Source organism: Malassezia vespertilionis, chromosome 1 (assembly GCF_029542925.1).
Source record: "Malassezia vespertilionis chromosome 1, complete sequence".
In the NCBI taxonomy this organism is placed as follows: Eukaryota; Fungi; Basidiomycota; class Malasseziomycetes; order Malasseziales; family Malasseziaceae; genus Malassezia; species Malassezia vespertilionis.
The window spans coordinates 946,730-959,924 of NC_079247.1; the positions used below are offsets into that span (position 1 = coordinate 946,730).

The following is a 13,195-nucleotide window of genomic DNA, read 5'->3' on the forward strand; positions in this document are numbered from 1 at the left end:
CTAGAGAGCAGAGAAAATTAACTAGCACACACACAGCCTCTAAAAACTAAGCAAGGAAAAGGGCCTTGAGCTGCTGGATGGTGTCTTCCGGGCTCGTGACCGTATGACCAATCACGCGGGGATCCTCGAAGATCTCGTGGTCATTCCCACCTTTGAACGTTTTATCGCCAAAGAAATGAATCTCTTTCCAGCCGTTGGGCAGCTCCTTTTCATGCTCGACATGGCGCAATGCGTACGTCTTATCCCAACCGCCCGGGAACACATCGAAGCTGATCTGGCCGCCAATGCTGTAGGTAAGCCCGTAATCAGAAAACTCTTTCTTGAGATGCTCGACAAACTTGGCGCGCACACCGTGCTCCTTATCGTAGCGCTCGTACTCGTTGCGCTCAGACGTAGATGCGTTGCGGCCAACCGGTGATACGTTGATCATGCCCCTGCGGAACTCGACAAACGTGCCGCGCATCACAGGAATGTCGAGCTTGGAGATGTACGCGAGAACGTGCTTGACAAATCGGTTGTACTTCTCGTTGCCAAGCCAGCTGATAAACGATTCGCCCGGCAGTTCCTCGCCCAGGCGGTACGCGGTGAGTCCATTCTCGGCAAATCCATAATCAAACTCTTTCAGCACGTCCTGGTTCGGCGACTCGAGCTGCTCGCGTATTTTGACGAGATCGCTGCCGCCGACAAAGCCCACGGCGGTATGCTGGCGGAGCTCTTTTAGTACATCAAGCATATCCTGCGATACATGCAAGCGAGCAGGCGTCAATGTACCATCAACGTCAAAAAGGCACAGTACACCAGGGTTTTTGCGCGCGCTAAACGGCGGCACGTCGCCGCCCATGTTGGCAGTTGGGTCCGTGTACACCACAACAGGCTCGGGGGCACGGTATTATCACGTGATATCGCACGTGCTACACTGCGCGAGGCGGCGTGGGCGGCGTGCGGGCGCCAAAAGGCGTGGGCGAGCGTGCGGGATGGGCTGGCGATGGCGCGTGCGCGTGCGTGGTCGGCGAGGAAGAGCGCGCGCGCAAGGTATGGGCATTTGCACGTGTGTGTCCCACGTGTGTCCGCTCCTCACCCCGGAGGGATTCCCATCCTCGATCACGGTGGCTATTCCAGCCGCGGTCGGTTGCATCGTCTCTCCGTGCGGACCAGCGCTGGCGTGCGTCCTCCTGCCGCCGAGCACGCTCATTAAATTGCTCGGACTTACGCCGCTCCTGGATCTCAGCGTCAAACGCCTCGCCCTCCTGATATTCTGCACGGACATGCAGCGCGCGCTGCATATTGCGAGTCTCTGCCAGCTTGGCCGCACCCAATGCATGGGTATCTGAAGGGCGCATGTTGCGTGTCTCTGCATAAGATGTGCGTGTAAACTTTGACTTGGTATCCGCGTGCTCGTGCAGCAATCGGGCGCGCAGTGCGGCGACGCGCTCCTCAATCTTTGCCTCAGGAACGCTGTTGTAAGTAGAGTGGGAAGTACATACCCCTGCTCTTCCAGTTCATCCTCCAGTGCAATGCACTCAATCTCTATTTTTCGTTTGCGGTCGTGCGCAAGAATTGCTTCATCCGGCTCGAGCCGTTTCGGTGGTGCGGACTGGGTGGTCGTGGGACGCGGATCCTTCGGGCGCACACTCGATAAATTCCTCTGCACATACCCATTAGTGCCACTGTATTGTAAGCTAATGCAGCACACCTACCTCCCACGCGCTGTCTGCAGCCCAATTCCGTTGTACATGGTCGAGGTCGGGTGGAGGCGCGGCGTGGGTTTCGCGCTGGTTAGTCAGCGCGTATGCACGCCAGCGCTCCGCGCCCAAACCGTTCGTCTTGCCAAGAGGTGCATCGGCGCATTGCGATGACGGAGGCACACATTGCACCCGTATCGGTGCCTGCAGAACAGACAATAACGGCGCTGGATTTGCATCCGCTTATCTCGCAATTTTGCCAGAGGCCCGATCCTGCCGAGGTTACCCCTGTGAATGCGGACACGCTTCCTGGAAGTTCTGCACAGCGCGAGCACGCATTGCTTGAGCTCAGCAAAAAACGCGAACAGTACGATGATTTGGCACTGGTTTTGTGGAACAGTTTTGGAGTGATCCCATCGCTGCTTCAGGAGATTGTATCGGTGTATCCGCTTTTGTCTCCGCCGGTACTTTCCGTGCACGCCTCGAACCGTGTGTGCAACGCACTTGCCCTGCTGCAGTGCGTTGCAAGTCACAGTGAGACGCGTGGCGCTTTTTTGCAGGCGCATATACCGCTGTTTCTTTACCCTTTCCTTAACACATCGTCCAAATCGCGCCCGTTCGAGTACCTGCGCCTGACATCGCTCGGCGTTGTCGGCGCGCTGGTAAAGCAGTCGGACAATGCCGACGTGGTTACGTTCTTGCTTTCCACGGAGATCATTCCTCTTTGCTTGCGTATCATGGAGACTGGCTCGGAGCTTTCCAAGACGGTTGCAATTTTTATTGTGCAAAAGATTTTGCTGGACGATCTCGGACTGAACTACATTTGCCAGACGTACGAACGGTTCTACGCCGTTGCGACTGTGCTCAGTAGTATGGTGACGCAGATTGTTGAGACACAGGCGATTCGCCTTTTGAAGCACGTCGTCCGCTGCTACTTGCGCCTCAGCGATAATCCCCGCGCGCACGAGGCGCTTCGCTCCTGCCTGCCAGGTCCCCTGCGCGACGCAACCTTTTCGCAGCTGCTGAAAAACGACCACATCACTAAGCGCTGCCTTGCGACGCTCTTGCTGAACTTGACGGACCGTGCTGAAAGCTGAAGGAGTGCGCGGCGATGCCTCAAAAGCTAGGCGATGCCTCAAAAAACTACGCGAACGCACAACTATGCTCCGATACCGCCCGCATAGTCTGCAGGGAGAGAGCGCGTTGCAGGTACTCAGCGTGTTGGACGCGGACTGTATAATCACCAGCGTCTTTGTGCTCGCGATGGCGCGCCAGTTTTTTTTTTTGATACCTATAGCTCCATCGTACATGAACGTGTCTAATCGTTAAAATGATTCGTCAGGCCGTGCGCGCGCACGTCGACTAGTGTTACGGCCTGTAGTGCGCCTCGACGTTTTGACCAGTGCGTCTAGCGCGCTTGCACGGGAGGAAAGGGGTGGTGGGAGTGCCTGCACAGGTGGAGAGGCGTCAGAGCGCGCAGCACTGCGGCGTTGTGGCCGCGGCGGCGAAAAAGACGGCGATGGCGATCGTACAGGGTGTGAGAATGCGGGCGATGTGGCGCGTACAGGAGAGGGCGCGCTAAGCTGGCGCGTTCTTTGTGCAACGTCGTGCATTGCGCGTTCTTCTTGGCTCGCCGTATGATCCACTTCGAGTGCATATGCGTCGGTACGCCGTGCCGTACTAATATGCTCTAATCGCTGTTGCAGCTGCGCCTCGTCAAGCGTCCCACGCTCGAGCTCTTTGACAACGTCTTCAAGCGAGCTCCCAAGAAAATGCTCAATAGCATCGCGCTCATCTTTCTCGACGTATCCCATTACACTCTCCTGAAGCTTGGCCACGTTAAGCATTTCAAAACTTTGTAAACGGACATTTTCCATCACCAACGAAGCTAGTTGTACCCGCTCAAGCCTTTCTGCAGGAAGCATATCTTTATCGAGTCGCACAGCACGCTCGGATCGTTGTGCAGGCGTGCGGCCTCTACGCTTTAGCTGCAACTGCAAAATATCACCGGGGTTCGCCACTCTTCCACGAAATTCTTGCCCAAACCGCGCAAGGTTTCCGAGCGGAAGTTTTGACTCGTATGCTACACGAAGCCGCACCAGTGGAACCATGGGAGACGGGCGTGCTGATTCGGGGACAGACGCAAAGCGCTCAATCCATTGCTGTGCGGCCAAGGTAATCAATGACTCTATCTGCGTGCGCAGTAATTTGGCCACATGTGTACGGTCAGTTGGGTCTAGTTTTGTTTTGGCCGCCTCGGCGCTTAAATCAATATCGTGCATCACAAACGGACGCACCGTGTGCAACACAAAAGGCTCCATTTTGAAATCTTTGCGCGAGACGTGCACAATTGCGGCACATTTATCGCCAGTCTCGCCCGGGGTTAAGCTGGTCGCAATAGTACTTCCAGGCTGGGAGATGTAGTAATTCTTTTCTGCCACACGTTCCGGCATGATTCGCTGCTCGTGCTCATGGCCCCAGACAACCAGATTGACTGCATCATCAAATGCGCTCTCAGGAATATGCGCGCGGGGAGTATGGGATGCCCTGTTCTGATGGACCACTAGAATATTAAACCACGCGTCAGGATCCTCGGAGGGACGATACATGCATACATGCTTGCTTTTCAGCTCGTACGAAAGTCGCTCGTCCTTTATGTTCCCAATCCCGTACATTGCAAGTCGCGTATCGCCCTTGCGCAGAAGAATTGGCTTTAGTTTCATCAGGTTGTCATCCCCGTCGTCAGCTTTGCGTTTCTGCTGCGATCCGTCGCGCGAAGGCAAATCAATTCGGCCAAAGTAGTTGAGCAGGCCACCAGCGGCAGGAATGTCCAGCGCAGAGAGTGGCCCGTCTGCGCTTGTGCCCTGCGGATCATCATGATTGCCGTGAATGGAAAAAAGGGGGATGCTCACGTTCAAATTCGCATCTTCGTAGTTGACAGCGGGAAACGACACGCCTTTGACTTGGTCACCGTATGGATCGCTGAGGAGTTCAATGGGAATAGGTTTGTCCCCAAACGTATATTCGCGCAAGAGTGACATGGTTTGAAACATGGTCGTGCGCGAAGGTTTGTTCTCGTGGAATACATCGCCTCCGAGTAGAATAAAGTCGACGTTTCGTGCATAAGCAAGTTCAAGTATTTCGCGAAATGTATGGATCGAGTCTTGGCCACGCACTGGATCGCGCTCAAGGTAGCCGAGGTGAAGGTCGGATGCTAAAAGAAACCGAATGGACTCATCCAGCTCCGTTCTTTCCTCGCCCGACATGGATGAGCTGCGTAAGGCAACGGCAGTGCGCACGCAAGTGGAGTGGAGGTGAGTCGATCCTTGTGCATGTGCTATTTGACCCCATTGCTATGAGAACCATGGGAAAGACACAAACATCTCCAAGCATCCTAGCGGCTTGGAATCGTGCGTCATTCCGTTACCCTTTATCATGTATTTTCCTTATTGTCAGTATATAATGTAACTTACCTGGCGGAATCTCGCGGGGCAAAGCCACTGTATGCGAGAAATTGTACTTTCCCGGCTTGATGGGACATTGCACCTCGACGTTATTGTCCACCAGTGCATCGCATAAGTCGAACCGACGCGAAAGTACGCGCACAAACCCTACGTGCACATTAATGTCAATGTATGATCCTTGCTGAGGTCAGCCGCGCGACAAACAACGCACCTCAACGGCACTGTCAACGGTACCGACCGCATGCACGGTCAAGTTCTGCCCCTTCACAGGAGGGTCCGGATTCAGTTCAATCTCGCGTGCGTGCACGACAACCCCGTCGTCCCCGCACGTATTCCACCACCAGCGTTCGCTCTTTGGCTTGACGCGGGACGCCACCGGGCGCAACATACTGTCCAAAGCAATGTGCTGCGCATGCGCCTCTTTCTCCATGATATCTACGATATCCGGTAGTGCAACATGCTCCTGAGCTTGAAAAGCAGCCTGCCGCTGCGGTGCCAGAGCAATGACGCACGCAAGCAAAGCAAGCCAAAAGAGCAGCAGCCGTGGCGACATGGACGTGCAATGTGGAGGCTTGTCCATCAAACGTTGACTTTTTTGCACCATGCGCCTCGATCCGACCGATGTGCGCTACATCACCGCAGACAGTTTTCGCGTGTTGACTGCGGTAGAGATGGGATCAAAGAACCATGAGGTTGTACCGTCCAGTTTAATTGCGCAGATCTCTGCTCTGAGGCACGCCGGAATCAATAAGCTGGTTTCGGATCTTGCAAAGCGAAAACTTGTGTCGCGCGTACAGAACAATGCATATGATGGCGTCCGGCTTACATACGGTGGATACGACTACCTTGCCGTACGTGCGTTGAGCAAGCGCAAATCTATCTACAGTGTGGGCCACCGAATCGGGGTGGGAAAAGAAAGCGACATCAATTTGGTTGCGAGCGAAGATGGAGAGCAGCGCGTGCTCAAAATTCATCGACTGGGAAGGATCAGCTTTCGTAAGGTAAAGGAAAAGCGTGATTATATGGGAAAGCGCAGTAGCGCAAGCTGGATGTACATGAGCCGCCTTGCGGCGGAGCGCGAGTTCGAATTTATGCAAGCGCTGCACAAGTTCGGCTACCCAGTACCGACACCCATCGATCAAGCAAGGCACACGATTGTGATGAGTTTTGAGGATGCGTATCCCTTGCGTCAAATCGTGGCGCTACCTGAGGACCAGGTGCACAAGCTGTACTCTGTGCTAATGGCGCTCATTGTGCGTCTTGCACATGACGGACTTATTCATGGCGACTTTAATGAGTTTAACTTGCTTGTGCGCGAGATACACGAAGAAGACGAGGATGAAGACGAGGATGCGCAAAACACAGAGGTTGCGACAGAAGAATTGTTGCAGATTGAGTCGAAGGGTGTGGTTGTGGAAAAGGGGAAAGGTTTTGAGCGGCTTGTTGTGGCGCAGGATTCGGAGGAGGAGGAAGAGGAGGAAGAGGACGATGACGAGGAGTGTATTGAAATTGCAGACGGCGTACAGGTTGAGCCGATTCTGATTGATTTTCCCCAAATGGTCAGCATTGACCACGCCAATGCCGAGTATTATTTCACTCGCGACGTGGATTGTATTCGCCGATTTTTCAAGACGCGATTCCGCTACGAATCAAGTGAATACCCCACGTTTGCGCAGGTCATGGCGGCCATGCCACATCATAGAGACCGGATCGATCGCATTACGAAGGCGAGTGGGTACGGGAGATTGGTTCAAAAAGACCCGTTGGATTCGGTATGTTGCTGCCATTGCTCACACTAGCTTTTTGAACGCATGCGCATGGGCGATGCTGCTATTGAGGTTGCAGGGGACAGCAGTACAGACGCTGCGGAGGAGAGCGATGCATACGAGGATGACGAGGAGAGCGATGCACACGAGGACAAGAGTGCAGATGTCAGCTTCAGCGACGATCCATCCGTCGATGCTACACGCAAGCCACGCAAGCCAAAACTCGACGCCTCTGAAGTCGCTACGCGCGTTGCACACGCCCAAACAAGCTCGGCGCGTCGCACACAGAAACACCACGGCCGCAAATCACAGGCCACCAAGACGGGCCGGCTGCATGGCGGCGGCAAAGCGAAATCAAACAAGTCTCGTGTTGTACAGGATTCGCTCGTATTCTAGTTTACATAGTGCTAGCACCGGAAAGGTGCACAGTCGCATCGCTCATATTGGACTTAACGAACGAGGCGGCAATTCCATCCTGAAATACAGGCTGTTTGGCAGCATCCCAGACAACTTTGGCTGTCGCTACTTGCAGGTGGCCGGCGTGCTCAGTCCGCAAATCTCTCACGGTGCGGCCATCTGGCTGCGAGTCGCTAAGCACAACGGATGCATTTTCGCCCTCGGCGTGCACACTCCCTGCAAATGCATCAGCAAGATCCACGCGCGCGCTGCCACTGAAAGCGTGTACGTAGGAGCGCAACGGAACGCCCGGCGCGTGTTGTGCATAGTGAACATGCACACTTCCATTCACTGCCGCCACCCTTGTCTGGACGGCAGCGCCGGGGACAAAAGGACTGGGCTTGTCGACCGCGATGCGCGCATCGATATCACCAGTAGCCAATTTCATGCTGAGTGTGGTATTGACATGCCAAGTGCCTGCGCCGTCTACACTGCCAGACCCCGTCTCGATCTCGGTTTTGCTGGAATACACATCCACGTTTGGTTCGAGTGTGATACTCCCGTTGGGCGCAGAAAATTGCACGCTGTGCCCACCGTGTATCTTTGTGCCGCTGTAGAGGCGGATGGAGCCCTTTTCTGCAGCAAGATTGATGGTGGATGCGGTGATATTGCACTTTAATCCAATAGCGCCCTCGCGTGTGTGCAAGTCGACTTGGCCACTGGCATGGAGGCCATCACCAACGTATATATTTCCAGACGCAGTCAGTGCACGGAACTGGCCAAAAGCGTGGTACAAATGCTCGCGCTGTGTCGGCGCCTCCTGCTGCTTCTTTTTCTTCCCGCGCAAGTAGTCAAACAAAATTTTAAACGGCCCGTCAGGGATTTTGGGAAATGCCGTGAGACTTTCTGCCTTTAGAAATGCACGATCGGTGAAAGCATAAATGCTGCTGGTAGGTGCGTCGACTTCAAATCCTGCGACAGGCGCTCCTTGGGGAACGCTGATCACTATATCGAACTGCAGCGGCTTTTGCAGCGGGTGTGCATGTACACCAATCGGTGGTGTGAGAATTTGCACGCCATTTGCGTGATTTGCACGCTCAATCTTTCCTACAAAGGTACGACGTGCCAAGAGCAGCGCGGAGCGGAAGTAGCTTGCAGTAATGTTCACGAAAATTTTGGCGTCCGTTGCATTCGGAGGCACCGAATGCGAGACATAGTACACATTCGTCGGCGCTGCAACCAAGCGTGGTTCAGAGTCGGACGGGGGGCGTTGCTGTGCATTACCACCGATCCGCGCCTGAGCTTGCTTGGAGAGCGGCTCCCGGCCTGGATCAACATAAAGAAAAGGGATCTGCTGAACTTGATGAGCATCAAGAGCAAAAGAAGTGTGCGACTTGCATTCAATTGCATCAAACATCCGCAATGGCCGGTGGGCGTGCTGGAAACAGTGGGTCATGTGCCACGAAGCCTTTTCCAGCACTCGTCCGTCCTCGGCAGGCAAGTCCATGTGCGTATCACCAATATCCTGCTTCAGAAGCTCTTCATAGTCTGTAAACAAGGTATCATCGCGCGGCTCACCCGGAGTGATCACATCCACCGTGAAGCTTGCGTAGCTCACCAAGAACCACAAGACAAACACGATAATCACAGTTTGGTGCATCCGATTCCGCGGCCACGCTAGAGAAAGCAAGTTTTGTGTACTCCGAAAAGCATGCTTCACATTGCTAGACGGCCTCAGTGCATCCAGGATGTGTATATGTCCTTTGAGTGCCGCATACCACGTCAGGGGATGCCATCGCGAACGGGGCGGCGCTGTCGCCTGTTCGTAGGAGATCGGCGCATACAGGTACCGTCTCGGCTGGGATGACAGCCCCTCAATGCCCTCCTCTAACTCATACTCATAGATGGGATCGTCCGCATCGCCAAGCAGTGGCGCTCGGTCCACCACCATGCTGTGGGAAAGAAACACGTCTGCGTCCTCGGCCGAAGTACTATGCGCGCCGCTTCGCTGCCTTGCACGTTGCGAATGTCTCAAGGGGCCGTGCTGCGGCGCGCACTTGGAGCGCGCCCGCACTTCATGCTTGCATGGCTTGGTGGAAATGTGGCGCGTCTACATCAACAGCCAGTGCTCAATGTGAGGGAAGCGCCGCAAACACATATCTTGTCGCTGCGCGAAGGATGCCAGACGCGCGATTTGGAGCAGGTGTGGGGCGCATGGGAAGCACTGCAGTCGGAGAATGCACTTGGGTGCTTGAAACGGCGCGACGACGCGAATGTACTGGCACTGGTGCGCGCGAATCTTGCCCTGGTCGCGCCTCCACGCCGTGAACATCGCGGCGATGCGCGCTCGCCCTCATGGCACGACCGGTGCTTGGCATGGGGCATGTACGCTGCGCGCAGCCTAGATCTTGCAAGTGTGCAGGGCTGGATGTGCATTGAGATCCTGTGCAGAAATGCTCCAGGCGCTATTTCCATTTTTGACGCATACGTCGCGGCGCGTCGAAACGCAATGGACCGCGATGGTATTTTGTACCTGGACGCGGACCCGCGCCGGCGGCGCCAGGTGCACGACGTACTCACCTTGCTCATTGTATCTTATGCCGAAACGAACGATTTGCATTCACTCGTCACCACCATGTCGTCGTTCGAAGTCGGCACGCACACGGATCTTTTTTTCGACACGGCAGGTATGCGGCGCCAGTGGCACAAGTACCTCTGGACGCAAGCAAGTGCGCCACAAACGCTCCTTCCGCGTGCTTTAGAGTTTGCAGCGCATGCAGAACTAGCGCGCGGGCTTCTGGGCGGCAGTGGCGGCAACGGCGGCCCGAACCGTATTGCACGACTGCTCGGCAGCGTATTAGCGCGTGGCGATATTGTTTCTTTTTGGCGTCTTTTTCGCGCGGCAATGCATGCAGGCGTGCTGCCCGACGACGCTATTAGCGCGCCATGGCTTGTGCACCCTGGCGACACGCGCGCCAATACATTGCCGAGCTGGACAGATAGCTGTTGGAGCGTATGCATTAGCGGCGTGCTCAGTGCGCGACGCGCGGATCTTGCTGCGCAAGTATGGGCAGCTCTCGCAGCGGTGCAGACCCAGTATCGCGTGCCGCTCTCGGTATGGAACGCGGTGCTTGATGGGTACGCCAATGCGGGCGAGTATGATGCAGTGCAAGCGACGTGGCGAGTCATGACGGATGGCGCAGACCCCGCCTTGATTCCCATGGCTCATGGAATTGCACTTGCGGTGAAATACCCTGGAGAAGTGCCGGACGTGCCTTGCTATACCACAATGATTGCCGCAAGCTTTCGCGCGCGCCAACTGCGCTCTGCACTGGCACTTTTTGACGAGCTGAAGCGCACACACACAGACATTCCGGTGGAGACGTACAATGCAATGGTGCATGGTCTTTGCATTGTGCATCGCATGCAAGAGGCACAGGCTCTGGTTGCAAGCATGGGCAGAAATGGCGTGCCGCAACCGACGATTGCGACGATGAATGCACTTCTCCGTGCACAAGCGCGCATTCGCGATACAGGCGCCATGGCCGAAACGCTGCGTCGCATCGCTGCATTGCAGCTGTGCCCCGACGTGATTACATTTACCACGATCCTCGACGCACTTTTGCGTGTCGCAGATACGCCGCAGCGTGCTGAAGATGCGGTGCAACAGGTTATGCAGATCATGGGCTCGCTTCATGTGCAGCCAAACTCGGTCACATTTACAGCCATGATCAAGGCGTGCTTGTTTGTACGCAAGAGCGACGATGTGCCACGGTTGCACGTAGCGCTGCAGCTGCTGCATACAATGTGCACGACGCGGTATAGGCCGAATGCGGTGACATATGCGGCCATGATTGGAGGTGTGTTACAGCATGGCGAGCATGTACGGCGCGCCGCGATAGAGGACAAGATCCCCGCGCTGTTTTTACGTGCGCCTCGTACTCTTAGCGCCGAGGTACCGCTGGATGGACCTGGAGGGGAAATGCGCCTTGCGCTTGTATTTTGGGAGCAGATGCGCGCGGCGCAAATCACTCCGCCCCCCAGTCTGTACCACACGATGCTGCAGGCATTGCTCGCTGCGCAGGCGCCACTTTTCACTGCAGGCGTTGCGCTTGCGGACCAGTTGCTTCATGCAAACGGCGCACTACTCCGCTTGATTGCGCCCGGCGCAGCACAGGATTCTAGCGCTGCGCCGCCTTCTGTGGAGAGCTGGCGCGTGGTGCTCGATACGCTTCTGCGTTCCTATGACACTGCAAATGCGCCACAAGAATCAATCCTGGCCGTGCTGCGTGCTGCTGTAGCCTACTACGGTACGGTAGAGCATTCATTAGGCCCATCCAAGCCCGGCCTTGCGCGTGCAGTAACATCTGCGCGCGAGCTCGTGCTGCATACATCATAGCAACGATACCCCAAAATATTTTTGTGTACGTCTACAGTTACCCGCGTACTTGAATACGCTTTGTGTACCGGATGTGCGGCTGGCCTTCTTCCAAGTACACTTCACCTTCGGGTGCGTAGCCCAAGCTCTCGTAGAATGCTTTTGCAATCACCTGAGAGCTTAGCTGCACGACGGCCTCGACGTGCTGTGCTTTCTCCGCAGCGGGTGCTTTGACGAGAGCGGCTGCAAGCCATGCTTCAGCTGCGCGGACAAGAATACTACCGCAACCTTGGCCGCGCAGTTGCTTCGAAATTGCGAGGCGGCCCAACTTGGCGCCGGACAGGATAACACCGCGCTCGGTCCTTTGACGGACTTGCTGCATTGCTGCGAATGCTTCCGCCATCTCCAAAACCGTGCGCCCGCCGCCAACAAGAATCTCCTTGTCTACAACATCGCTCGGCAAAAAATCATCTGCGGCGATCGGCAGTGGGTAGGGCAAAAGGCGCAATACGCCTTGTACCGCGTTCTGTGCATCGAGCAGGACAAACGGCGCGGCAATTGTGTCGAGCCTTTTTGTGAGTCACACGTGTACGTACGTATCGAATTCGTGTTCCTCATTATAGCCTTGTTCGAGCTGAAAGACGTTTAGCCGCAGCTGATACGCAGCCTTTAGCTCGGCGTCGTTTTGCGCTACGTGCGCATGAAAATGTGTTTTGCTCATGGTGGCAGAAAAAGGTGAGGGGCGTCCATGTGCACAATCGAGTCATGGCTCCTTGCAACACTGTATGCAAATTGTGCACAGCACCTACAAAATGGTACTCGATTGGTATAGGACGGCACTGGGAACACTACAAGATTCAGTAAAGGATCGCATTAGGTCCATGGGTATACGCCGCTTTTAAAAACAAAGCTAAACTCGCTTCGAAAAACGCGCAAGATGGTAATTCACTGTAGGCTTGCTCTTGTTCACCTTAGGGCGCTATTGTGAGCAACTGTGCAAAATACGTACCCGAGTAGCCATGCAATCGCGCAGCGCCTTGGTCTGCTCCAGACACGCTGTTTGCGAGCGAATATCGCTGGTGCTCGCCCAGCACGCTAGCACTGTTGCAAACTCGGCCGCACATGGCGCGTTTGCGGCCAGCTTCTTGGGGCGCACCTTGAGCTTGTCCACTTTCATGTTGGCAACGACAAAAAAAGCCAAGTCAAACCGCCGCGCCGCTTTATATGCGCCACGTGGCATTCGGTCGTCGGCCACGCGCCGCTTTTCCTCCTTCCCTTGTGTCGCGAATATGGTAGGTTGTGCTGCACACGCTTACGCCAGTCTGAAACTACTGTAAAGCCCGTTAGTCACGGAATCTCCCAGGCGCAGCTGGCGGCACTGGCCAGCCGCAATTCGAGCGCTATGCGGTACGCATCGGTACCTCGATCATACTAACTGGCAGACGCAAGGCTGCTCAAAAGGCCGCAAACCAGCCGCATAGCACCCGTGCCGCTGGCTCTGGTGGAAGC

At 55.4% G+C, this 13,195-nt stretch overlaps 9 protein-coding genes across 9 annotated transcripts; 3 read left to right on the forward strand and 6 right to left on the reverse strand.

The window, feature by feature from the left end:
* Positions 1-46: 46 nt before the first annotated feature.
* PMM1 (phosphomannomutase) lies at positions 47-841 on the reverse strand (the record flags this gene model as incomplete). Its single annotated transcript, XM_056205404.1, has 1 exon — positions 47-841. One exon carries the CDS (start codon positions 839-841, stop codon positions 47-49), a length of 795 nt encoding a protein of 264 aa, XP_056061379.1.
* A 70-nt stretch (positions 842-911) lies between these two features.
* CWC21 (RNA-splicing factor) lies at positions 912-1,735 on the reverse strand (the record flags this gene model as incomplete). Its single annotated transcript, XM_056205405.1, has 3 exons — positions 912-1,455; positions 1,485-1,667; positions 1,698-1,735. The coding sequence occupies 3 exons, from the start codon at positions 1,733-1,735 to the stop codon at positions 912-914; spliced, it is 765 nt and encodes a 254-aa protein (XP_056061380.1).
* A 117-nt stretch (positions 1,736-1,852) lies between these two features.
* On the forward strand, positions 1,853-2,779 carry rcd1 (RNA-binding protein, CCR4-NOT complex subunit Rcd1; the record flags this gene model as incomplete). The annotated part of the gene is made up of 1 exon (XM_056205406.1): positions 1,853-2,779. One exon carries the CDS (start codon positions 1,853-1,855, stop codon positions 2,777-2,779), a length of 927 nt encoding a protein of 308 aa, XP_056061381.1.
* Positions 2,780-3,007: 228 nt separating this feature from the next.
* Positions 3,008-5,699, reverse strand: MRE11 (meiotic recombination; the record flags this gene model as incomplete). Its single annotated transcript, XM_056205407.1, has 3 exons — positions 3,008-4,955; positions 5,203-5,228; positions 5,358-5,699. 3 exons carry the CDS (start codon positions 5,697-5,699, stop codon positions 3,008-3,010), a joined length of 2,316 nt encoding a protein of 771 aa, XP_056061382.1.
* Positions 5,700-5,748: 49 nt separating this feature from the next.
* rio2 (non-specific serine/threonine protein kinase) lies at positions 5,749-7,308 on the forward strand (the record flags this gene model as incomplete). Its single annotated transcript, XM_056205408.1, has 2 exons — positions 5,749-6,918; positions 6,946-7,308. 2 exons carry the CDS (start codon positions 5,749-5,751, stop codon positions 7,306-7,308), a joined length of 1,533 nt encoding a protein of 510 aa, XP_056061383.1.
* Position 7,309: 1 nt separating this feature from the next.
* MVES1_000551 (uncharacterized protein) lies at positions 7,310-9,259 on the reverse strand (the record flags this gene model as incomplete). Its single annotated transcript, XM_056205409.1, has 1 exon — positions 7,310-9,259. One exon carries the CDS (start codon positions 9,257-9,259, stop codon positions 7,310-7,312), a length of 1,950 nt encoding a protein of 649 aa, XP_056061384.1.
* A 75-nt stretch (positions 9,260-9,334) lies between these two features.
* Positions 9,335-11,707, forward strand: MVES1_000552 (uncharacterized protein; the record flags this gene model as incomplete). Its single annotated transcript, XM_056205410.1, has 1 exon — positions 9,335-11,707. One exon carries the CDS (start codon positions 9,335-9,337, stop codon positions 11,705-11,707), a length of 2,373 nt encoding a protein of 790 aa, XP_056061385.1.
* A 37-nt stretch (positions 11,708-11,744) lies between these two features.
* MVES1_000553 (uncharacterized protein) lies at positions 11,745-12,407 on the reverse strand (the record flags this gene model as incomplete). Its single annotated transcript, XM_056205411.1, has 2 exons — positions 11,745-12,255; positions 12,283-12,407. The coding sequence occupies 2 exons, from the start codon at positions 12,405-12,407 to the stop codon at positions 11,745-11,747; spliced, it is 636 nt and encodes a 211-aa protein (XP_056061386.1).
* A 189-nt stretch (positions 12,408-12,596) lies between these two features.
* On the reverse strand, positions 12,597-12,863 carry MVES1_000554 (uncharacterized protein; the record flags this gene model as incomplete). Its single annotated transcript, XM_056205412.1, has 2 exons — positions 12,597-12,665; positions 12,696-12,863. 2 exons carry the CDS (start codon positions 12,861-12,863, stop codon positions 12,597-12,599), a joined length of 237 nt encoding a protein of 78 aa, XP_056061387.1.
* Between the last annotated feature and the right edge of the window lie 332 nt (positions 12,864-13,195).